Source organism: Pyrus communis, chromosome 5 (genome assembly GCF_963583255.1).
Source record: "Pyrus communis chromosome 5, drPyrComm1.1, whole genome shotgun sequence".
Lineage (NCBI taxonomy): Eukaryota > Viridiplantae > Streptophyta > Magnoliopsida > Rosales > Rosaceae > Pyrus > Pyrus communis.
Window position 1 is genome coordinate 11,534,115 of NC_084807.1, and position 25,878 is coordinate 11,559,992.

Genomic DNA, 25,878 nt, shown 5'->3' on the forward strand with positions numbered 1-25,878 from the left:
ATCATCAAACGAATCACCAAACACGCTAAAATCATCCATGAAAACTTCAATAATCTTCTCTACAAAATCTGAAAAGATACTTACCATGCATCTTTGAAAGGTGGCTAGTGCATCACATAAACCAAATGGCATTCGACAATAAGCAAAAGTACCAAATGGACAAGTAAAAGTAGTCTTTTCTTGATCATCTAGAGCTATAACAATTTGATTATATCCCGAATAACCATCAAGAAAACAATGAAAAGAATGACCGGCTAACCTTTCAAGCATTTGATCAATGAACGGCAAAGGGAAGTGATCTCGCCTTGTGGTGGCGTTGAGCTTTCTATAGTCAATGCACACTATCCAACCTGTTTGGATACGGATTAGTACAAGCTCATTCTCGACATTCTTCACCACAGTCACTCCGGATTTCTTTGGCATAACTTGAACCGGTGAAACCCAACGGCTATCCGAGATAGGATAAATCACTCCATAATCAAGAAGCTTGATAATCTCATTTTTCACAACTTCCATCATTGGAAGGTTAAGCCGGCGTTGAGCCTCTTGAGTTGGTTTAGCCCCCTTCTCTAGAAGTATGCGATGCATGCATGTTGTAGGACTAATATCCTTAATGTCGGCCAAGATTCATCCTATGGCTGTTTTGTGCTCTTTCAACACCTGAATCAATTTCTCCTCCTCCATTGCCGTGAGTGTTGAAGAGACAATGATGGGCAATGTTTCTTTTTCTCCCAAATAGACATACTTCAAGTGATCCGGCAATGGTTTAAGCTCAAGAATGGGTGCCTGAATCACTGAAGGTAACAACTTGTTAGTAGAAACGAGAATTGGTATTAGGTTTGGAGGCTTACCAAGGTGTTGTGGCAACAACTCAAGGGCAGCAACCATCTCGGCCTCATCTTCACATGTAGGCACGGCAAGGACCTCTTCATACATGCCATGGGTTTGATCCTTTCCTGCCCCTTGGTTTGGTTTTTGAGTCTCATTCCTTTTGTAATGGTCGTTTCAAGAGGATCCCTCTCCAAGGAGTCAAGATAGTCCTATGCCAATGAATCGAATGTATCAATAGAAAAACAAGAATGATCATTTTTAGGATATTTTATAGTTTCAAAAATATTGAAATTAATAACTTCCCCATCAAATTTCATTGTTAACGTCCCCTTGAACACATCTATCTTGGTGGGGTTGTTTTCATGAAAGGTCTCTCAAGGAGGATCGGCAATGGGGTAGAGTGGGCTAAATCCTCCATGTCAAGCACATAAAAGTCCGCTGGAAAGATCAAATTGTTAACCTACACCAAAACATCTTCCAAAACTCCTTTTGGATATGCATTAGAACGATCGGCCAATTGAATAATCACACCATCATTTTTAAGCTCTCCTAAGTTCATAGATGCATAAATTGAGTAAGGCATGACATTAATTGAAGCTCCTAAGTCTAACATAGCATGTTCAAACTTAGTATTGCCAATAACACAAGGAATTGTAAAACTACCCGGTTCTTTGCATTTAGGTGGTAATTTCCTTTGTAATACCACAGAAACATTCTCACTTACCTGGACCACTTCCTTGTTCGAAATCCTCTTCCTTGTTGTGCAAAGTTCTTTCAAGAATTTGGCATACTTAGCAACTTGCTTGATTGTATCAAGGAGCGGAATATTGACTTGAACTTTCCTAAAGGTTTCCACAATGTCCTTCTCATTCTCTTCTTTCTTTGATTGCCTAAACTTGCTAGGAAAAGGCACATTTAGTGGAATAGACCTAGAAAAATTCGAATTTGGACTTACCTTGGTGGTGTGGGACGATTTTGGTGCACTAGGGGGCTGCGGCAAGGTTTGTTCCACCCTTGTCGTGGCTTTATCCACTTAATCCTCTTCGGGCAGCAACTTTTCGTCCTCTTTTTGACTTGATGTGGATGGATTTGGCTTGGTTCCAACCTCTTTACCACTTCTCAAAGTGATAGCCTTGGCCGTTTCAAAACCTCCTTTTGGATTGACAATGGTTGAGCTAGTTAGTTTGCCTTCTTCTCTAAACTGCCCCATGAACTCCGTCATCTGCCTAATTTGCTTCTTCACTTTGCCCATCTCTTTGGCTTGATTTTGTAGTCCCTGAGTCAAAGAAGTTAGTATTTGAAGCATTTTATCATTGTCCAAAGACGAACCTGAATTTGGTTGGGCAGATTGTGGTGGAGGTTGTGGTGGTACGTATGGCCTTTGATAGAGCCCAGGAGATCGCTGTCTATATCCTCCTTGTTTCTGAGGTTGTTGAGGCTCCCTCTACTTGAAGTTTAGACGATCTCTCCAACCTGGATTGTATCATTCCTTTGCTGATTTTGGCTTTGATAACCTATGGCATTGGCGCTTTCCCATCCTCCATTCTCTATCAATTGAGGACATTGATCATTGAGATGTCCTTTCATAGAGCACACTCTACATATGGTCGCACCTTGCACTTTGGATCCATCGACAACCTGTGACACAAAAACAGTGAGATTAGCCAATTGAGCATGAATTTCAGAAATTGCACTTACCTCATTCACTTGTTGTTGTTGCCGTGGGGGTTCTCTTTGTCCAACACCTTCATATTGTTGTGCATTCAAGGCTCGGTTTGCAATTAAGACCTTGGCAGCCACCGGTGTTTTGTTAACCAAAGCACCTCCCGCTGAAGCATCTAGCATTTGTCTCTCAATTGGAAGGAGTCCTTCGTAGAAATATTGAATTAAAAGTTCTTCCTTCATTTGATGTTGAACGCACGATGCAACTAAAGTCTTGAAACGCTCATAATACGTTGGAAAAGACTCTCCTTGGTTTTGTTGAATGCCACTAATTCTCTTCCTCAAGAGAATGACTCTCGAAGTTGGGAAAAACTTCTCTAAGAATGCTCGGTTCATGCTTTCCCAAGAAGTGACGGTCCCGGGTGCAAATTCATAGAGCCAATCCTTAGCCTTTTCCAAAAGAGAGAATGTAAAGGCTTTCATCTTCAAAATGTTCCCATCGACATTAATGGCTGTCATGCTCGAACATACCACTTCAAACTCCTTAAGATGCTTGTTTAGATCTTCCATAGACAACCCATAGTACTTGGGAATGTGATGCAATAAGCTTGATTTCATTTTGAACTCATCGGTCTTGCCTTGAGCTGCCCTAGGGTATTGAATGCATAAAGGCACGACATTGTCTAACCTCGAGGCTGAAAGTTCCTTGATTGTTCGATTATCCACAGCCATGGCTTGATCTTCCTCTTCCACTTCTTCTTCTTCAGATTCGGCCTCAGAACTAGGTGGACTAGGTTCTGGATGCCTCATCTTTCTTCTCAACGTTCGTTCAAAATTGACGTTAAACTCCAATATATTCTCACGAACAGGTTGAGAACTACGAGTCATAAACTAGTACTTATAAGAAAGAAACAAAACAAATCAGCAACCACTCTTGAAGAGCACGGCAAACACAAACAAAAAGAAAGAAACACATGACACACTTGACCTTAAGACACACTTTGACACGACACAAACAAAAGGGATTAGCAAGTTTGCTAATCTCCGGTAACGGCACCAAAATTTGATGTGAAAATTAACTTGACACACAAATTAAACCCTATTGTTGACAATTGTGGTTTATATGCAAGTAAGGATCGTTCTAGACCGGTGATTAACTAGGGATGCTAATCTACTCAAAACTGACTCAAAAACATAAAACTAGGCTTAAAAACAGAAAACTAGAATCTAATGACTCAAAACAAGCTAAATAAACTCAAAACACACAAACTAAGTTAAATTGACTCAAAACAGGTCATAGAAAGTGATTTGGACGAAAATTGAACTAAAAAGACTCAAAAGACTTAATACGCCAGATTCTGACGAATTGAGACAAAACAAACACAGGTAAGAACTAATGGGTTATTTGGATGAATTTTGACCTTTACTTGACTCAAAACACTAATAGAACTAAACTTAAACAGATTCTAACTAAGTTAAAACACTAAATATTAAAGGGGATTGAGTTTGACAAAATTAACTAAACTGGGCAGATTGCAAAACTAAACAGATTAGACACTAAATTGGTTGCATTGAATGGGTAAAGGCCAGTTAGAGGGTTCTTCTCCACACATGCACATATGCGACACAAAATGATTTCCAGTTATTATCCCTTTAAACCATGAATGACAATGCCCCAAATTAATTGTGAGAAGCACAAATTAACTTTCAGATTTTCCTAGTTTCATTGAATTGGATGGGATACGCATCGACAACCCAAATTATTCTTTTCACGTTCCCTACATTAACAGCACAATAGAGATACAATCAAAGATCATTATGCTTTGTGAAAATCATAAGCATTGACTAGGCATTCGTAACTATGAACTGCATGATACTTTTGCCCTGAATTTACTTAACACAATCATGACTAGTGACCTTTACTACTTGTGAATATAAGTTCATAATGATTAGGTGAAATTCCCTTATATTTTAGCATCAAATTCATGCATGAAAACTAAGTATGCATCCCAAATCAACACACAAGAACAAGTTCTCAATAAATCAGTTAAGTAATTTGCATTCACAATTCAAGCAACAAAAACTGGAGGAAATCAATTCATATAGTATATATGTCCATGGCTTTGAATTCACCTCTAACTAAGAAAAACTTAGTTACACATGTTCATAACAATTGAAAAGCAAATTAAAATAAACATGGAAATGAAACGAGGGAAGAAAGAACTTTGAAAGTCTCCAATAGATGTAGATTGATTGCGGCACAAGGTCCTTTTTCGCCTATGGAAGCCACGGCAAACTCCTTCTTCTCCCAAGGTTGCGGCAAAGGTGTATTTCTGAATGTATGGGGTGTGGTGTGGTGTGAATGAATGAATGAATGAATGGAAGGATGAATGGCTGTACGAAGGGTGTAAGGGGGGTGTGGCAAAGCTTAGATATATATATATAGTGCACGGCAAACCCTAGGAAATCAGAATTAGGGTTAGAATTTAGCAGAAACAAAGGATTAGGGCCCTTACGGTGCGGCACAAGGCTTGGAAAATAAGTCATAGCCCAATTAATTTCTGATATGGACTTATACAATCCAAATCCACAAGGAAAAGGGCCGATTCAAATCAGAATCCAAGAGGAAAAAGGTTAGGGAAATTCACCAGAAATTAGGCCTTCTAGAAACTGTGTTTTGTGGCAGATTTTGGTACTTCTAGAAAGGATAAAAGGGGAAGGGTGTGGCACTCTTTTAGGAGCAAATAAAAGTTCTAGAAATCATGTATTTAGGCCCCCTTGTAGTTGGAAATAAGGTAGAACAAGATTAGGTTAGGATAAGATAGGATAAGGTTTGGATAAGATAAGGTTGTTTGGATAATGTTCCATGTTTCTTGCTCTTTCCTTATCTTCTTTGTCTTAAACTTGTTTCTACAGATTTATTGCATGTTCCTAGCCTCATTTGACTCCAAATTCGTCCATCCACCTTGCTCCATATGCAAGCTATCCATAATGAGCCCAAAACTGTTCTAAAAGGCTCCAAAATGCACTTTCTTGCTCCTTTTGCCATTAGGACCTACAAACATACGAAAATAGCTTAAAACACTATAATAAGTAGTAATTAGCTAACTAAATGCAAGGAAATAACATAAATATGCTCCTATCACTTTGGCATGGCAGATGTCTGATGCGAGTTTTATACGCGCACAAATTAAACCCTCTTTTTGTCAAATTGTAGTATAGGTGCAAGTAGGGATCGTTCTGGACCGGGGATTAGGAGGGATTGTTAATCTCTTGGAAACTGACTTAAAAACGTAAAAACAATATAAAACACTAAACTAGACTCAAAGAATTCAAAAATACTTTAAAACATAAACTAAACAGATTCTAACAAGTTCAAAAGACTCAAAACTCTTAAAAACACAAACTAAATTGATTTCTAACTAATTTGACATTAAAGTAAAGGGGGATTTAGGTTTTGACAAAATTAAACTAAATGAACAAATTGCAATTAAAACAGAATGTAAATATGAATGTGAATAAAATATGGACGATGGAATAGCCAAGGGGTTCTTCTCCACACATGTTACACTTGCATACAAGATTGATTCTCAGTTGGTCTTTCGATAAATTATGAAACTCAACGCCCCGGGTTAATTAGGTCCGCTTAAATTAATCGTCAAGTTTTCCTTAAGTTAATGAATTGGATGGGTTAGCGCAACGCAATTCACCACATTCTCCAAAAGTCCTTTACGTGAACAGCACAATAAAGATACAATCAAAGATCATTAAGCATTATGAAAACTATAAGTGTTGACGAGGCATTCGTTACTATGATGAGCATGAAACTCGTGCCAAGAATTCATTTAACGCGATTGTTTATAAGCAACCTCCACTACTTGTGAATATAAGTTCATAACGATTAGGTGAAATTCACTTATATTCTAGCGTCATATTTATGCATGAAAATTAAGCGCGCATTCTTAATAAACATTCATAAATAAGTTATCAATCAAACGGTTAAACAAATTGAATCCACAACTTATGAAATTCCAACGAAAGTTAATCAATTCATATTGCAAATATAAACATAGTTTCGAATCACCCCCTAGCTAAAGGGGGTTTAGTTCCTCATAACTTTGAAATCAAAGAAACACCTAAACATTCCAACAACTCAAACTTGAATTGTATGAACGTTTAGGCACTCTTCTCTTCCATTCCTCATACGTACAAAACAAAGAGAATTGAATTTAAACTTTGAAATCAAAGAAACACCTAAACATTCCAACAACTCAAACTTGAATTGTATGAACGTTTAGGCCCTCTTATCTTCCTCGTTGTTGTAGCACAAGGTCTAAGGTGAGGTTTGGGGAATTATGGAAGTGGATGAGGAATGGTGGAAGGGGGACTCACGGTTTGGGAATAATGGAAGTGTTTGAGGGGTGTTGTGTTGTGAATGAGATGTTCATGAATGAATGAATGCAAGGGTATTTATAGGAGTAGTGGAGGGAACATATGGCTATGTCATTTGTAGGTGAAGTAGGTGGATGTTGTAGGTGAAGTAGGTGGATGTTGTAGGTGATTATGAGTGATAAGTGATAAGTGTATGATATGTTAAGTGATAAGTGAATGATTATGATAAGTGATAAATGAATGTATGATATGATAAGTGGTAGTGTTTAAGTATTTAAAATAGGGAACAAAGCCCTTCCTTGCATGGCAAGGAAGGGAGACACAAGGAAACACACGACAATGTCCTAAGATTGCTAGGAATGTTGTTTTTGTGTTCTAAAATGCGTAGGAGTTTTCAATGATGCTCAAACATGAGGTCTTTTTAGGATTTAACTTTCCTACTTCAAGTCTTCAATTTCGTCCATCCTTTTGGCTCCAAGCATATGATATCCATTCCAATCTCTAATTTGCTCCAAAAGGCTCCAAAAGGCATCCTTTTGCATACTTTGCCCTTAGAACCTGAAAACACACAAAAGAAGCATAAAGAACTAAAATAACTAAAGAAACATAACGTAAATGTACGAGAACAAGCCATTTAAGTCGCATAAATATGCTCCTATCAAATACCCCCACACTTAGCTTTTGCTAGTCCTCGAGCAAAACAGAAAAACAAAACAAAAAGAACAAAACACAACCTACACCTTCCAACAATCGTATCAGGGACTTCCAATGCACATGACAAATTAAAAATCATTATTCTCACAGATTTGAGCCATCTTTACACTTAAGTACATTCTTACTCATAGTCACCACATACTAGTTCACAACTAAGCATTTAAAACCATGTTTTGAATGTAGTAACATGCCTTAGAGAATTCCCTCAATTTCTTACTAGATGTACTCTCGTTTTTCACACAGATTTTCTGACTACACACCCTACACTAGGTGTATGTGAGAAGATTGATGTAAACATGTAGACGAACACTCACATATGTTATAATAAGGAAAGCATTTTCTGGAGTTAATAAGCATGTTTAGATATGATCTCATGAATGGAATGCTACTACTTAGACGCGAGAACCAGTGACACCATAAGCCCATACCAAGTTCAAACTCCACAAATTGAAATACACAACACTCAAGATAGAAGTCAAGGGTTGTAACGGGGCTTGGGGTATGTGGATAACAAAGAAGGGATATGGAAAACAAAGGTTTTTAAAGAAATAGTGAGCAAAACATTTGAATCAACTTAGAATTCACTTTTGAATGAAAACTCAACTTTTGAACAAAAAGGGAGAGTTTAGACAATTTACACCCAGAATTGGTGTTTTGGAACCTTTCTTCAATCACTTATTCTTTCATTTTTTTCTTTTCTCTTTTTTTTTTTTTTTTTTTTTTTTTTTCTTTTCTTTTGAATCTCAAAACATCAACACTTAAACATTCTCTCCCCCACACTTATTTTCTTTCATAATGTAACTCAAAAGGAATTCAATTAAGTCATGCTCACTATCTTTTAAGAACAAGGGTGGGGATTGTCCTAAACTAGGCTAGGTGAGGAAAATGTGGGTAAACAAAGAATAAAGGCTAAACAAGGCTCAACGGGGTTAAAACTTACAACATATACGAAGTATGGGAAGTAAGGCTATTTGGCTATGGTGGTGGTCACTACACAACTTCTTCTTGAATATGTGTTATGCAAATCAATAACATGCTTTGAATGAAATGGGCATGAGTTCTAGCATTTGGAACTATATGATGAAACGCCTTCTAAGTAGTAACCAAGCAAAGAATAATGAGATCATGCAACGACTTTAGAAAACAAGAAATAACAGATTAAACTCTCCAAAGAACGTTATAGGCTCAAGTCTCTCAGGGTTGTAGCGTTTGTTTGAGTTCCTTCCTTCAAGCATGTTACAAAAACGAATTTTTTTTCTTTTATGATTGCATGTGAAGTCATACATTATAACCATAACCAAGCATATACCAAGAGTAAATCATACTTTTCTCTATGTTTATAACTCTTTCTAACCGTCATGCAATTATAAACCAAATCCTTATCATTGTGTTGGAAGGTACCCTAAGACACAAACACACAAAAACGACTCAAAACACTCTTTTTAGGGTTTTTAAAACAAGTTTTTCAAATTTTTATGTGATTTTCGGAGTTATAAAACAAAACACACTAAAACACTCTAAAACAACTTAAAAACACCTTAAAACAGCAAGGAACAACATTTGAAGTTATGGGTGATAAAATCCCACGAATTTGCATTAAATAAACTTAGTTACCCCCCCCCCCCCACACTTAAATCAAACATTGTCCTCAATGTTTTAAGCATATGGTTCACACAAAACATAAGTAAACACACAAAAAACATTTAAACATACTAAACATGGCAGAATGTAATTAACAAAGAGAAGAGTTTAGGGACGCAAATCAGGTTATGGAGTGTAAATTCCCTCTTCTCCTTGGTGATTGCATTGAGGCTTTGATCTTTGTGATTCCACAGGCTTACTCTTGAACTGGTTTCCGCCCATCGTTGATTTTCCTTTGTGCTACTTCTTGAACTGGGCAGCATGATGGTTCATTTGGTCTCCCCCGAAGGTCTGAGCTTATCCCTTTTATCTGTTTCTTTGTTCAATCTTTCCAATTCATATTGAAAAAGGTTGGAGGATAACTCAGCCTATGTTTGTCTCCACATGCTTCAATGTATCATTTTCACTTGCCTTACTCGCTCCCCTTTGCAGAAGTGGTCCCTTCTCCGGAAGTGTATCAACCGTTGAAGATGACTACTCGAGAGCAACGCTAGGTAAGCAATCAGGAATAGGTTCCAGGCAGTTGGCTCCAGATCGGAAGATTGACTCCAAGTGCCGGCTGATTGCTTCTTTTACTTTGCCATGCGAGTAAGAACAAGGACAAAGAAAAAGACAGGGAAAGAGCATGATATGAGATACTTTTGCTTTTGACCTTGATGATATGAGATACCTTTGCTTTTGAAGAAGCGGTGCATGAATCAGCACATGTATTTCCTCCTGGGTCATCTTTACTCCAGGCATCTGGTATCATCTTTGGGGAAGAAGAAAAAATTTAGTATTTCGAAAGGCTTTGCTGGGAGTGCGCCCTCAGAGGTGAGGGAGAGTTGGGCATTTTCTTCAGGTTTGCCCTGCCATAAAAGACGAAGGTCGACATATATAGAGATAATATCAAGTGGTGGTACTTTTTACCCTTGTCGACAAACGTTTTGATCCCGCAATTCCGGCTTTTTGAAATAGTGGCGCCTCTTCGATCTCTGAATACGCCTCTTCGATTTCTGAGCAGGCGCCCCTTCGATTTCTGAACGACGCCCCTTCGCTTTCTGAACGACACGTGGTAGTGCAGATGCGGCTCCTTTTGACAAAGCTGCACGCGTCTTCTGAAAAGTAGAGAAAGCGTCGCCGAACTTTGCGCTTGTCGGCTAAAGATATGTAGTTGCGGTGATGGCCTCCACGTCTTGTCTGAAAAGAAGAAATCTTTTGACAAAGTTGAACGCGTCTTCTGAAAAGCCGAGAAAGCGTCGCCAAAATTACGTCGGAAATTCCGGTTTTTTGAATCGGTGGACGCGTCGCCTTGGCTTTTTTATTGAGCTATCGATCACCACAACAAACACTCTCTGAAGATTTCCCATTCTTGAAGATCGACTCCGGCCCTTTGAAATTTAACTCCATCCCTTTTCTTTGAACACTTTTGAAAACTGGCAAACTCATCGAACCTTAGCTTGGAATTGAGCCTTAGCAGTGATACGGGCGCGCCGCGTCAAGGTAACGTATGGCGCCCTTCTTTCTTTTCTTCTAACGGTCCTTTCACAGGTGAAGACTCCGTGATGCAGGACGCCACAACAGCTACAATAGTAGCTAGGAACCTCCTCACTCCAAAAGATAGTAGGTTGCTGTCAGGACGGTCCGATGAGTTGGCCGTTCAAGAGTCCCTCGCACTTAGTGTTCAGTGTGCGAGTTCTGTGTCCAACATGGGCCAACGCCTGCTTGCCCGCTCCCGTCAGGTGGAATCATTGATGGCAGAGGTGGAAAGTCTCAAGCAGGAGATCCAGCAGCTTAAGTACGAGAATAGAAGTTTGCATGTGCTTGCAAATAACTATTCGTCGGGCATGAAGAGGAAGCTTGATGAGCTGCAAGAATCTGAGGGTCGGATTCAAAGCGACCGTCAAAGGTTTTCTGCTTATCTCCAGAGGCATCTTTTTCCTGGCTCATCCAGCGCTTGGCCAAGTATTGAGGCCTGGAATGCTCTAGCTCCGATGCCTCCCGCTCCGATGCCTTCTGCTCCTATGCCTTCCGCTCCGATGCCTTCTGTTCCTATGCCTTCCGCTCCGATGCCTCCCGCTCCGATGCCTTCCGCTTCAAGAGTAAAGCCACGTAGTGGGGCCTCAAGCAAACAACCATTGTGAAGCACCATCTTTCTTTGTTTAGCAGTGCCTATCAATAAATCAAACATTTTCTCAATGTTACAATCATAGACTCACATAATTAATAAACAAACAAACAATAACAACTAAACAACCTAACAAGGCAGAAACGAAATAGCAACAAAGAGAAGAGTTTTTTTTTTTTAGGAATCTGGATTTGGAGTGCTTTCTAAGTCTTCCTTTGTTGAATGCATGGGTTGCCTCCCAAGTAGCGCTTGCTTTTACGTCTTGCAGCCGGACGGTACCTCCGTTTAAGCTTGACTAGGTTCCACGGCATGGAGGGGTACCTCCTCCACGACATGCTCCTCAAACATCTCGTAATAGGGCTTCAATCGATGCCCATTCACTTTGAATTCTTGCTGCGTCCTTGAACTTTTGATTTGCATTGCACCATGAGGGAAAACATAAGTGACAATAAAAGGACCAACCTATTTGGAACGCAACTTACCCGGAAACAAACGAAGGCGAGAATTGAACAACAACACTTTCTGCCCAATAGAGAACGTCTTGGCACGAATCATCTTGTCATGAAATGCCTTTGTTTTCTCCTTGTAAATCCGGGCATTCTCATATGCTTCATTTCGGATTTCATCAAGCTCACATAATTGAAGCTTCCTATGTAAACCTGCGGCATCAAGGTCCATATTGAACGTTTTGACGGCCCAATGTGCACGATGCTCTAGTTCGACAGGAAGATGGCATGGCTTCCCATAGATGAGCCGAAAAGGTGACATCCCAATGGGGGTTTTGTAGGCAGTGCGATACGCCCACAATGCATCGTTTAAGCGCAAACTCCAATCCTTCCTTGTAGGCCCCACGGTCTTCTCAAGAATCTGCTTGATTTCCCTATTCGAAACCTCGGCTTGCCCGCTCGTTTGAGGATGATAAGGTGTGGCCACCTTATGTGTGACATTGTATTTCTTGAGCAACGGCTCGATGGTTCGATTACAAAAATGGGAACCTCCATCACTGATTAGCACTCGTGGCATTCCAAACCTTGCAAAAATGTTAGTTTTTACAAAATCTGCAACCACTCGAGAATCATTAGTTCGGGTGGCTTTTGCTTCCACCCATTTCGACACATAATCCACAGCAAGCAATATATAAACAAACCCATGTGACGAAGGAAAGGGACCCATAAAATCAATACCCCAAACATCAAAGATTTCAACACTAAAAATGGGGGTTTGCGGCATTTGTTGTTTAGGACCAATATTGCCCGTTCTTTGGCATCTATCACAAGACATGCAAAATGTTCTAGCATTCCTAAAGATGGTAGGCCAATAGAAACCACATTCTAACACCTTAAGTGCTGTTCTTTGAGTGCCAAAGTGTCCCCCACAAGCATAAGTGTGACAAAAGGTTAGAATAGCATTAAACTCAGAATCGTGCACACACCTACGTATAACTTGGTCAGGGCAATATTTCCATAAATACGGGTCATCCCACACATAAAAACGTGCATCATTTTTAAGCTTATCACGTTGGTGCTTGTTTAGTTCATTTGGAAATTGTTTAGCCACCAAGTAATTCACTAAATCTGCATACCATGGTTCACTTACCTCAATGGATAGCAGCTGCTCATCGGGAAAAGTTTCAGGGATAGGTACGGCATGTTCATGCTCCTCGTGGATCATTCGGCTTAAATGGTCAGCCACTACATTCTCGTTTCCTTTCTTATCCCGGATTTCAATATCAAATTCTTGAAGAAGAAGAATCCAACGGATAAGCCTCGGCTTTGCTTCCTTTTTCGTGAGCAAGTACCTCAAAGCTGCATGATCAGAATAAACGATTACTTTAGTACCAATTAAATATGAACGGAATTTATCTAAAGCAAAAACCACAGCTAGAAGTTCTTTTTCCGTCGTGGAGTAGTTCAATTGGGCATCATTGAGAGTCCGAGAGGCATAGTATATGACATGCGGCCGCTTGTCTCTTCTTTGTCCTAGAACAGCTCCTAATGCATAGTCGGATGCATCGCACATGAGCTCGAACGGAAGGCTCCAATCTGGAGGTACAATAATGGGGGCCGAGACTAGCTTCTCCTTGAGTTGGTTAAATGCCGAATTACACTCTTCATCAAACTTGAATGGCACATCTTTTTGAAGCAATCGGCAAAGAGGGTTGGACATCTTGGAGAAGTCCTTGATAAAACGCCTATAGAACCCTGCATGGCCAAGAAACGAACGTACCTCTCTAACCGAAGTAGGAGAGGGTAAGTGACGTACAAGGTCTATTTTCGATTTATCTACTTCAATTCCTTTTTCTGAAACAATATGTCCTAAAACTATACCTTGTTTCACCATAAAGTGACATTTCTCCCAATTCAAGACAAGGTTAGTTTCAACACATCGTTTCAAAATTAAGGTTAGATTATCCAAGCAATTATCAAATGAACTCCCAAACACACTGAAATCATCCATGAAAACCTCAATGATCTTTTCAACAAAATCGGAAAATATACTTACCATACACCTTTGGAAAGTGGCCGGTGCGTTGCATAAGCCAAATGGCATGCGACGATAAGCAAATGTTCCAAAGGGACATGTGAATGTGGTCTTCTCTTGATCATCCGGGGCTATCACAATTTGGTTATATCCAGAGTATCCATCAAGAAAACAGTAAAAGGCATGACCGGCTAACCTTTCGAGCATCTGGTCGATGAATGGCAAAGGAAAGTGATCTTTCCTAGTCATGGCATTTAGCTTCCGGTAATCGATACATACTCGCCATCTAGTCTGAATGCGTGTAGGCACGAGCTCATTCTCATCATTCTTGATAACAGTTACTCCGGACTTCTTGGGAACGACTTGAACTGGAGAGACCCAACGGCTATCGGAGATAGGGTAGATCACTCCGCAATCCAAAAGCTTGATTATTTCCTTCTTCACCACTTCCATCATCGGAGGGTTGAGACGGCGTTGAGCCTCTCTGGATGGCTTAGTCCCCTCCTCAAGAAGTATACGGTGCATGCATGTGGTAGGGCTTATTCGTTTTGTGCTCTCGCAGCACCCTCACAAGCTTCTCCTCCTCCATTGCCGTGAGACTTGATGAAATGATGACGGGCAATGTTTCGCCTTTTCCCAAAAACACATACTTCAAATGGTCCGGCAACGGCTTAAGTTCAAGCGATGGTGCCTGAACAACAGAATGTAGCATCTTAGTGGAAACTGAATTTGAAAGTGAGAGTGGAACCTTACCATATTGTTGTGGCAATGACTCAAGGGCTGCCACAACCTCAATTATTTCTTCACTAGAACCCATTGCAAAGAATTCCTCCTCCTTGCCGTGGCCTTGCATTGGCCCAAATCCTTCATTTTTGCGCTCTATGGCCTTAGTGATGGTTGTTTCCAGGGCGTCCTCGTTCAATTCTTCAAGGTATACCTGCGCCAAAGAATCGATAACATCAATGGAAAAACAAGAATGGTCATCAACGGGATATCTCATAGTTTCAGAAATATTAAAATCAATCACTTCCCCATCGAATTCCATTGTCAAGGTGCCTTTGTATACATCAATCTTTGTTCGGGCCGTCTTCATGAATGGCCTACCAAGGAGAATCGGCTAAGATGTAGAATGGGCTGAATCCTCCATGTCTAGTGATGTGAAAATTATGTTGACACACAAATTAAACCCTATTTGTGACAATTGTAGTAATGAAGTAAGTAGGGATCGTTCTAACCGGGGATTAACTAGGGGTGCTAATCTAATTTGAATTGACTTAAAAACACAAAAACTAAGCTTAAAGACTCTTAACAAGACTACTATGACTCAAAACAGATTTGAGACACTCAAATCTGCCTAAAACAATCAAATTGACTCAAACAGAAACTAGAACTTAATTTGGACGAATTTGAAAGTGTTTATGACTCCAAATGCTTAAAAACACAAAATAAAACAAAAACGAATGACTACGACTCAACAAAATATGGGGGGATTGTGGTTGGACGAATTTAAACTAACTGGGCAGATTGTAAAGAAAACAGATTTTAAGACAAAATTGTGATGAATCAATGGATGATGGGATAGATAAGGGGTTCTTCTCCACACATGAAATATATGCAACGTAAATCAATTTCCAATTATCAATCCAATAAGTTATGAACCTCGACACTCCAAGTTAATTAGGTCCGCTTAAATTAACCTTCAGATTTCCCTAGAATCATTGAATTGGATGAATATGCATCGCAAACAAATTATTCCTAACAAATTCTCTATATGAACAGCATGATAAAGATATAAGTTAGAATCATTACGTTCTTTGGAAATCATAAGCATCGACAAGGCATTTGTAACTATGAAAAGCATGATACGCTTGCCAGGAATCTACTTAACATGATCGTGACTAGCAACCTTCACTACTTGTGAATATAAATTCATAACGATTAGGTGAAACAAACTTATATCCTAGCATCAAATTCAAGCATGCAAATTAAGCGTGCACTCTCAATCAACATACAAGAATAAGTTTTAAATCAAACGGTTAAGCAAATTGTATTCAAAACTTATGCAACGATAATTGGAAGTAATCAACTTATTTCACATATATAATCATGGTTTCGAATCACCCCCTAGCTAAATAGGGGTTTAGCCTCTCATGTTCATAACAAGAAAAATAAAATTGAATTTAAATATAAAGAACAAAGGATGGATTACACCTAGAACGCCCAACGAATCCACTTGAATTTCTGCGCGTCTAAGCCCTCCTTCTTATTCTCCTTGCTGCGGCAGTGAAAGTCTAGGTGAGTTTTGGATGTTTTTCTGGTTTTGGGATTGGGTTTATGGAGGTTTAGTGGTGCGGCAATGGTGGGGAAGGTGTGGAAGATGGCTGGAATGGAGGAAAAATGGAATGGGAAGGCTACGGCAATGGTTTTAAGTGGTGGTGGCTGCACGGTTTTTGGGAGAGAAATAGGGTAGAATGGGTGATGGGATCCACGGCCAAAGTGGGAAATTAGGGTCAAATAATATATGGGGGGCCACGACTTAGAAGAATAATTAGGATGAAAATGGCTGATTAAAATATCAATGAATGGCTTATTAAAATATCCATGAATGGCTTATGGTTGTAATTTTGGGTGAATGATGAATGGAATCAAAAGTTGCGGCTGATTAGAATAATAGGAATATGGTGGCTGAATGGTTTAGAAATATGAATGCATGCAATGAATTAGGTCGGCTAGGGTTTAGAGTTAGGGTTTTGTGCATAAAAAGGAACAAAATTGCCCTCCCTTGCACGGCAAGGGGAGGGGGGAAGATACAAGGGCACGGCAATGGTTTAAAGTGACCTAGGGCATTTGTTTTGTGTCCTAAAGTGCCTACAAGGCCTTCAAAGTGGCTAGAAAATACGGACGTTTAAGTTTAGGAAAGGTTACCAAAACGGGAAACCTAGGGTTAACCTTCCTACCTCATGTAGGAATCCTTGTTTGAGTAGGATTCCTCGTTTTGGTAAGAATTCATTGTTGGAGTAGGAATTCGTCGTTTCTTCAAATCTTCAACTCATTCATTCCTCTTTCGCTCCAAAAGACTCCAATTTGCATCTTCTTGCACACTTTGGCCTTATAATCTGAAAATACACAAAAGTAGCCTTAAACACTAAAATAGCTAAGTAAACACAACATAAATGCACGAGAACAAGCTAATTAAGTCGCATGAATATGCTCCTATCAAATTCCCCCACACTTAACTTTTGCTAGTCCTCGAGCAAAACAATACAACTAAACTAAACAAAACGAAATAAAACAAACCAAACATAACCTAAACCTTCCAACGTTTGCCTCAGGGATTTCCAATGAAACGTGACATGTCAAAGATCATTACTCACATAGCTTTCAGTCTTCCTTCCCCTCGAGCACATACTTAATCATAGTCACCATTCACTAGTTCGCATTTAATCAATTAAAACACATTTTGAATGTAGTAACATGCCTTAGAGAATTCCCTTAATTCCTCGCTAGTTATGCACTCGATTTTCACTCAGATTTTCTGACTACACACCCTACACTAGTTATATGTGAGAAGATTGATGTAAACATAAAGGCCTAGTACTCACATATGTTATAACAAAGAATGCAATTTCTGGAGTAATTAAACATGTTTAGATATGATCTCATGAATGGAATGCTACTACTTAGATGCGAGAACCAGTGACACCATATGCTCATACCAAATTCAAACTCCACAATTGAAATGCACAACACTCAAGATAGAAGTCAAGGGTTGTAACGGGGCTTGGGTTATTGGCTAACAAGGAAAGATAGGGATAAACAAAAGTTCTTTACGCAATAGCAAGCAAAGTATTGAAATTAAGTCCTAGAATTCCCTTAGAATGCAGAAATCAACTTTTAGACAAATAGGGAAGATTCAAACAACTCTTAGGGCCTAATTCATTGTTTTGGGCCCTTACTTCAACAACCAAAACTTTTCAACTATTTTCAACTCTTTTTTTTATTTTCTTTTCTTTTCTTTCTTTCTTCTTTTCTTTTTGCTTTCTTTCTTTTTTTTTTTTTTTTTTTTTTCCAACCGTGCCTATGGCACATAAACTCACATCCATAATCCTTCCCCCACACTTATTTTCTGCAACACCATAATCAAAAGGAATTCATTCATGCTTACTATGCTTCAAGAACAAGGGCACGGATGGTCCTATTCTAGGCTAGGTGAGGATAATGTGGGTTAACAAAGAACATGGGCTAACACGGCTCAATGGGGTTAAACTTAAACACAAAATGAGTGAAGGGCACATGGCTGTTTGCTTTGATGGTGGTCACTACATAACTTCATCCTGAATACGTGTTATGCAAATCAATAACATGCTTTGAATGAAATGGGCATGAGTTCTAGCATTTGGAACTAAGTGATGAAACGCCTTCTAAGTAGTAACCAAGCAATGAATAATGAGATCATGCAACAACTTTAGAAAACAATAATGCACAGATTTTAACTCTCCAAAAAATGTTTAGGCTCAAGTCTCACAGGGATGTAGCGTTTGTTTAAGTTCCTTCCTTCAAGCATGTTACAAAAACTGATTTTTATCATTTGTGATTACATGTGAATTCGTAAACTATAACTACAAACAAGCATAAACCAAGAGTATATCAAACGTCCATCCATGTTTGTAACTTCTTTAACCATCATGCAATTAAAACCAAATCCTCATCATTGTGTTGGAAGGTAACCTACGACACAAACAAACACACAAAAACAACTCTTTTTGGGTTTTTCAAAACAATTTTTCAAATTTTTATGGTATTTTCGGATTTTTAAGTCAACACACTCTAAAACACTCTAAAATAGCTTAAAAACACTTAAAAACAGTGGGAAAAAAATTTAGACATGTTAGGTGATAATACCCTACGAATTTCATGCAAAAATACTTAAAAACAGTGGGAAACAAGTTTAGACATGTTAGGTGGTAATACCCTATGAATTTCATGCAAAAATATCTCAAAACAGAATGTTACCCCCCCACACTTAAACTAAACATTGTCCTCAATGTTTTAGACACAATTAAACACAATACACATAACATAAAGTAAGCAACAAAGGAAAGGGTTTAGGGACGCAAATCTGAGTGTTGAGTGATTCCCAAGTTCGTCCTTTGTTGATTGCATGGGTTGCCTCCCAAGTAGCGCTTTCTTTTACGTCTTGCAGCCGGACGATGCCACATTGATCAACCTTCATGGGAACCCACGGCATAGTGGGTTGTCTCCTCCACATCATGTTCTACAAAGCTCTCGTAGTAAGGCTTCAAGCGATGCCCATTCACCTTGAACTCTTGACCTGTTTTGAAACTACGAACTTGGACTGCACCATGAGGAAAAACATTAGTAATAACAAAGGGTCCAATCCAACGTGAACGTAACTTACCCGGAAATAGACGAAGACGAGAATTAAATAACAACACTTTCTGTCCAACAGAGAAGGACTTGGTGCGAATCATCTTGTCATGAAAGGCCTTTGTCTTTTCCTTGTAAAGTCGAGCATTCTCGTAAGCTTCATTCCGTATCTCCTCAAGTTCATTCAATTGAAGCTTACGATGAATTCCCGCCTCATCTACATCCATGTTGAACTTCCTCACGGCCCAATGAGCCTTGTGCTCCAATTCCACCGGTAAGTGACATGGTTTGCCATACACAAGCCGAAATGGGGACATTCCTATGGGTGTTTTGTAGGCGGTCCTATAAGCCCACAATGCATCCTCTAACCTCAAGCTCCAATCTTTTCTTGTTGGGCCAACCGTCTTCTCAAGAATCTGTTTTATCTCGCGATTCGACACCTCGGCTTGCCCGCTTGTTTGAGGATGATAGGGTGTCGAAACCCTATGTGTAACTTTGTACTTCTTGAGCAGTGCCTCGATTGTGCGATTACAAAAATGTGAACCTCCATCACTTATAAGGACTCGAGGCATTCCAAACCTAGCAAAAATGTTAGACTTCACAAAATCTGCAACCACTTTGGAATCGTTAGTACGGGTGGCTTTTGCTTCCACCCATTTGGAAACATAATCCACCGCCAACAAGATATAGATAAAACCATGGGAGGAAGGAAAGGGACCCATAAAATCAATTCCCCACACATCAAATATTTCAACAGAAAGTATAGGGTTTTGTGGCATTTGATCCTTAACACTTATATTACCCATTCGTTGACAACGATCACATGTAAGGCAAAATGTCCTAGCATCCTTAAAAATGGTTGGCCAATAAAACCCGCATTCTAAAACTTTAAGTGCAGTGCGTTGGGTGCCAAAATGTCCCCCACATGCATATGAATGACAAAATGTTAAAATAGATTGAAACTCAGATTCATTCACACAACGTCGTACAATTTGATCAGGACAAAATTTCCAAAGGTATGGGTCATCCCAGACATAAAACCTAGCATCCTTTATCAGCTTATCACGTTGATTCCTATTAAGTGTGCTAGGGGTGTGTTTAGATACCAAAAAGTTCACCAAATCTGCATACCAAGGCTCACTTACCTGGATGGACATTAATTGCTCATCGGGAAAGGTTTCAGGAATTGGCGATGCTTCCTCATGTACCATTCGACTGAGGTGGTCAGCCACCACATTCTCTACGCCCTTCTTATCTCGAATCTCAATGTCAAACTCTTGTAAAAGCAACAGCCATCGAATTAGTCTAGGCTTAGCTTCCTTCTTCGTGAGCAAATACTTGAGAGCTGCATGATCAGTAAAAATAATAACTTTAGTACCAAGTAAGTATGATCGAAACTTATCTAATGCAAATACCACAGCAAGTAATTCTTTTTCAGTGGTTGAGTAATTCAATTGAGCATCATTTAGTGTCCTAGATGCATAATAAATAACATGAGGTTGTTTATTCTTTCGCTGCCCCAAAACAGCACCAATCGCATAGTCCGAAGCATCGCACATCAACTCGAATGGAAGGCTCCAATCTGGAGGTGTGATAATGGGAGCCGAAGTGAGAGCCTCCTTGAGGTGGTTGAATGCCTTCTCACACGCCTCGTTGAACTCGAAAACCACCTCCTTTTGAAGCAATCGGCATAGTGGCTGCGCAATCTTGGAGAAATCCTTTATGAAGCGCCTATAAAAACCTGCATGACCAAGAAACGAACGAATCTCTCTAACCGAAGTTGGAGAGGGTAAGTGACGAACAAGGTCTACCTTAGATTTATCCACTTCAATGCCTTTTTCAGAAATAATATGTCCTAGAACAATACCTTGCTTAACCATGAAATGACATTTTTCCCAATTAAGCACAAGATTCGTTTCAACACAACGTTTCAAAATTAAGGTCAGATTATTCAAGCAATGATCGAATGAATTACCAAACACGCTAAAATCATCCATGAATATCTCAATAATCTTCTCCACATAATCAGAGAATATACTCACCATGCATCGTTGAAATGTTGCAGGGGCATTGCACAACCCAAATGGCATACGTCGATATGCAAAGGTGCCAAAGGGGCACGTGAAAGTTGTCTTTTCCTGATCCTCCGGAGCTATCACAATTTGGTTATATCCGGAATATCCATCAAGAAAGCAATAAAATTTATAACCGGCTAACCTTTCTAGCATTTGGTCCAGGAATGGCAATGGAAAGTGATCCTTCCTTGTCATGGCATTTAACTTCCTGTAATCAATACACACACGCCAACCTGTCACAACACGAGTGGGTACAAGCTCTTGTTCTTCATTCTTCACCACCGTGACTCCGGACTTCTTTGGAACAACTTCCAACATGGGTGGATTAAGGCGACGTTGAGCTTCACGAGATGGCTTGGCTCCCTCCTCCAAAAGGATGCGATGCATGCATGTGGTGGGACTAATGCCTTTGATATCCGCCAAGGTCCATCCAATGGCAGGTTTGTGCTCCTTTAACACCCTTATCAACTTGTCTTCTTCTTGGGCCGTGAGTGAACTAGAAATGATGACAGGTAGTGTCTGATCTTCTCCCAAGAAAACATACTTCAAGTGACTAGGTAATGGCTTTAACTCAAGTGTAGGTGGCTGCACAATTGATGGAAGTAACTTGTTAGTCAAAACTGAATCTAAAAGTGAGAGTGGAGACTTACCAGAGTGTGAGGGCAATGACTCAAGGGCCGCGACCATTTCAAGCACTTCACTACAAGGGGGCACGGTAATATGGTCAGATTCCATGCCGTGGCTTGCCAGGCTTCCCCTACCCTCATTTCTTGCTCCTATGCCGTGCACTAAGGCTACTTCAAGTGCATCTTCGTTCCTTCGATTCAAATGTACCTGTGCCAAAGAATCAACAATGTCAATAGCAAAACAATTGGATATTTAATAGTTTCAGAAAGATTAAAACGAATAATGTCCCCGTCAAATTCCATGGTTAATGTTCCCGTATACACATCTATCTTTGTTCTCGCTGTTTTCATGAATGGACGGCCTAGCAAGATTGGCAATGATGGAGCATGGCTCGAATCCTCCATTTCTAAGACATAAAAATCTGCAGGAAAGATAAGATGATTGACCTGCACTAAAACATCCTCAAGGACTCCCTTGGGATAAGCGTTAGAACGATCAGCCAATTGAATTATAACGCCATCTTGTTTTAACTCACCCAGGTTCATAGATGCATAAATGGAATATGGCATAACATTAATAGAAGCACCTAAATCTAACATGCATTGCTCAAATCTAGTGTTTCCAATTGTGCATGGGATAGTAAAGCTCCCTGGGTCCTTACATTTTGGAGGCAACTTTCGTTGCAAAACCGCTGATACATTCTCACTTACTTTTACAACTTCCTTGTTTGAAATTCTTTTCCTAGTTGTGCATAATTCTTTTAAAAATTTTGCATACCTGGGTACTTGCTTAATAGCATCAAGTAAAGGAATGTTTACTTGGACTTTTCGAAAGGTATCCAAAATGTCCTTTTCGCTTTCTTCCTTCTTCGATTGCGCAAATCTGCGAGGGAAAGGAACATCGGGCAGATTAGTGTTCGAAATCACAACATTTGGGACAACCTTACCTGAGGTGGATGGATGGGGGGTCGTAGATGGTTGTGGCATGGGTGGTACCACCCTTGCCGTGGGGTGATTTTTCTCCTCTTCTTCGATTCGTATCTTCTCATCTTCCTTGTTTCCCACTTCTTTCCCACTTCTTAGTGTGATAGCTTTCGCAGATTCGAAACCACCCTTGGGATTGACTACCGTAGTGCTTGGTAACTTACCACTTTCACGAATTTGTCCCAAAAATTCGGCCATTTGGCCCATTTGCTTCTTCAGCTCATTAACCTCCTTTGCTTGGTTCTGCATTCCCTGCGCCATTGTGGTTAGTAACTGATATGTTTTATCGTCATTCATAGACGTACCTGAGTTGGTTTGGGATGATTGTGCTTGAGGAGGTGGTTGCGGTGCCATTGGCCTTGGAAAGAAACCCGGGGGTTGTCGGAATCCACTTTGTTGGGCATATTGTGGTGCATCTCTCCATCTGAAATTGGGGTGGTCACGCCATCCCTGATTGTATGTGTTGGAGAAAGGATCACCTCTTGGTTGGTTCTGATTCCCATAGCCCACAGCATTGGCAGATTCCCACCCTCCGTTCTCAATTAATTGAGGACATTGATCAGATTGGTGTCCTTGAATGCAGCATACACCACAGATTGTAGTTCCTTGCGTCTTAGGGCCTTCAACAAACTGCGATAACATAGACGTAAGGTTAGCCATTTGGGATTGTAACTCAGAAATAGAACTTACCTCATTTACATGCTGTGGCCGTGGGGTGTCTCTCTGCCCAACACCTTCATATTGTTGTGCATTGAGTGCTCGATTGGCAATGAGAGTTTTGGCATCCCTAGGCGTCTTGTCCACTAGAGCTCCTCCCGCGGATGCATCCAACATTTGCCGTTCAAGTGGTAAAAGGCCTTCGTAAAAATATTGAAGAAGTAGCTCCTCCTTCATCTGGTGCTGTGGACAGGAAGCAACAAGAGATTTAAAACGTTCGTAATACGTAGGAAAAGATTCACCTTGGCTTTGCTGAATTCCACTAATCTTCTTGCGAAGAAGAATGACTCGTGATGTCGGAAAGAACTTCTCTAAGAAGGCTCGCTTCATACTCTCCCATGATGTGACAGTTCCGGGAGCCAACTCATACAACCAATCCTTAGCCTTCTCCACCAAAGAAAAAGGAAAAGCCTTCATCTTCAATATGTTGCTGTCCACGTTCACCGGTGTCATACTTGAGCACACCACCTCGAATTCCTTTAGATGCTTGTTCGGATCCTCCATGGCCAACCCATGGTATTTCGGAATATGGTGGAGCAAGCTGGACTTCAACTCAAATTCATCGGTCTTCTCAGGGGCTGCCCTAGGGTATTGGATGCAAAGAGGTGCTGCATTGGCCAAACCCGAGGCAGAAAGCTCCTTGATGGTTCGATTGTCCACTGCCATGGTTGGTACTTCCTCTTCAACCCAATCCGTGGCCTCCTCTTCAACCTCAACTTCAACTTCTTGCTCTTCTAATTCAGATTCGGGACTAGGAGGATTAGACGGTTGCGATTTCTTTTTCCTTCTCAAAGTCCTCTCGAAATCACCGTCAAAGTCGGAGATATGCTCACGAACAGGTTGTGAGCCACGGGTCATAAACTAGTACCTGCACACAAGAGCAAACAAGGTTAGCAATCAACCTAATAGACTCGGCACAAGTAAGGAAATAAGGTGCCACACACGGCACAAAAACAAAACACACACACACGGTGCAAAAAAAAAAAATTTAAACAAAACAGAAACTAAACAATTTAAACAAGACTCAAGACAAGGGATTAGCAACTTTGCTAATCCCCGGCAACGGCGCCAAAATTTGATGTGAAAATTATGTTGACACACAAATTAAACCCTATTTGTGACAATTGTAGTAATGAAGTAAGTAGGGATCGTTCTAACCGGGGATTAACTAGGGGTGCTAATCTAATTTGAATTGACTTAAAAACACAAAAACTAAGCTTAAAGACTCTTAACAAGACTACTATGACTCAAAACAGATTTGAGACACTCAAATCTGCCTAAAACAATCAAATTGACTCAAACAGAAACTAGAACTTAATTTGGACGAATTTGAAAGTGTTTATGACTCCAAATGCTTAAAAACACAAAATAAAACAAAAACGAATGACTACGACTCAACAAAATATGGGGGGATTGTGGTTGGACGAATTTAAACTAACTGGGCAGATTGTAAAGAAAACAGATTTTAAGACAAAATTGTGATGAATCAATGGATGATGGGATAGATAAGGGGTTCTTCTCCACACATGAAATATATGCAACGTAAATCAATTTCCAATTATCAATCCAATAAGTTATGAACCTCGACACTCCAAGTTAATTAGGTCCGCTTAAATTAACCTTCAGATTTCCCTAGAATCATTGAATTGGATGAATATGCATCGCAAACAAATTATTCCTAACAAATTCTCTATATGAACAGCATGATAAAGATATAAGTTAGAATCATTACGTTCTTTGGAAATCATAAGCATCGACAAGGCATTTGTAACTATGAAAAGCATGATACGCTTGCCAGGAATCTACTTAACATGATCGTGACTAGCAACCTTCACTACTTGTGAATATAAATTCATAACGATTAGGTGAAACAAACTTATATCCTAGCATCAAATTCAAGCATGCAAATTAAGCGTGCACTCTCAATCAACATACAAGAATAAGTTTTAAATCAAACGGTTAAGCAAATTGTATTCAAAACTTATGCAACGATAATTGGAAGTAATCAACTTATTTCACATATATAATCATGGTTTCGAATCACCCCCTAGCTAAATAGGGGTTTAGCCTCTCATGTTCATAACAAGAAAAATAAAATTGAATTTAAACATAAAGAACAAAGGATGGATTACACCTAGAACGCCCAACGAATCCACTTGAATTTCTGCGCGTCTAAGCCCTCCTTCTTATTCTCCTTGCTGCGGCAGTGAAAGTCTAGGTGAGTTTTGGATGTTTTTCTGGTTTTGGGATTGGGTTTATG

At 39.8% G+C, this 25,878-nt stretch overlaps 1 protein-coding gene across 1 annotated transcript; it reads right to left on the reverse strand.

The window, feature by feature from the left end:
* Positions 1 to 1,864: 1,864 nt before the first annotated feature.
* On the reverse strand, positions 1,865 to 21,316 carry LOC137734284 (uncharacterized). The gene is made up of 7 exons (XM_068473576.1): positions 20,632 to 21,316; positions 20,180 to 20,265; positions 19,096 to 20,056; positions 13,334 to 14,266; positions 2,848 to 3,384; positions 2,305 to 2,469; positions 1,865 to 2,107 (listed from the first exon to the last, which is right to left on the reverse strand). Exons 1-7 carry the CDS (start codon positions 21,304 to 21,306, stop codon positions 1,865 to 1,867), a joined length of 3,600 nt encoding a protein of 1,199 aa, XP_068329677.1. The 5' UTR covers positions 21,307 to 21,316.
* Between the last annotated feature and the right edge of the window lie 4,562 nt (positions 21,317 to 25,878).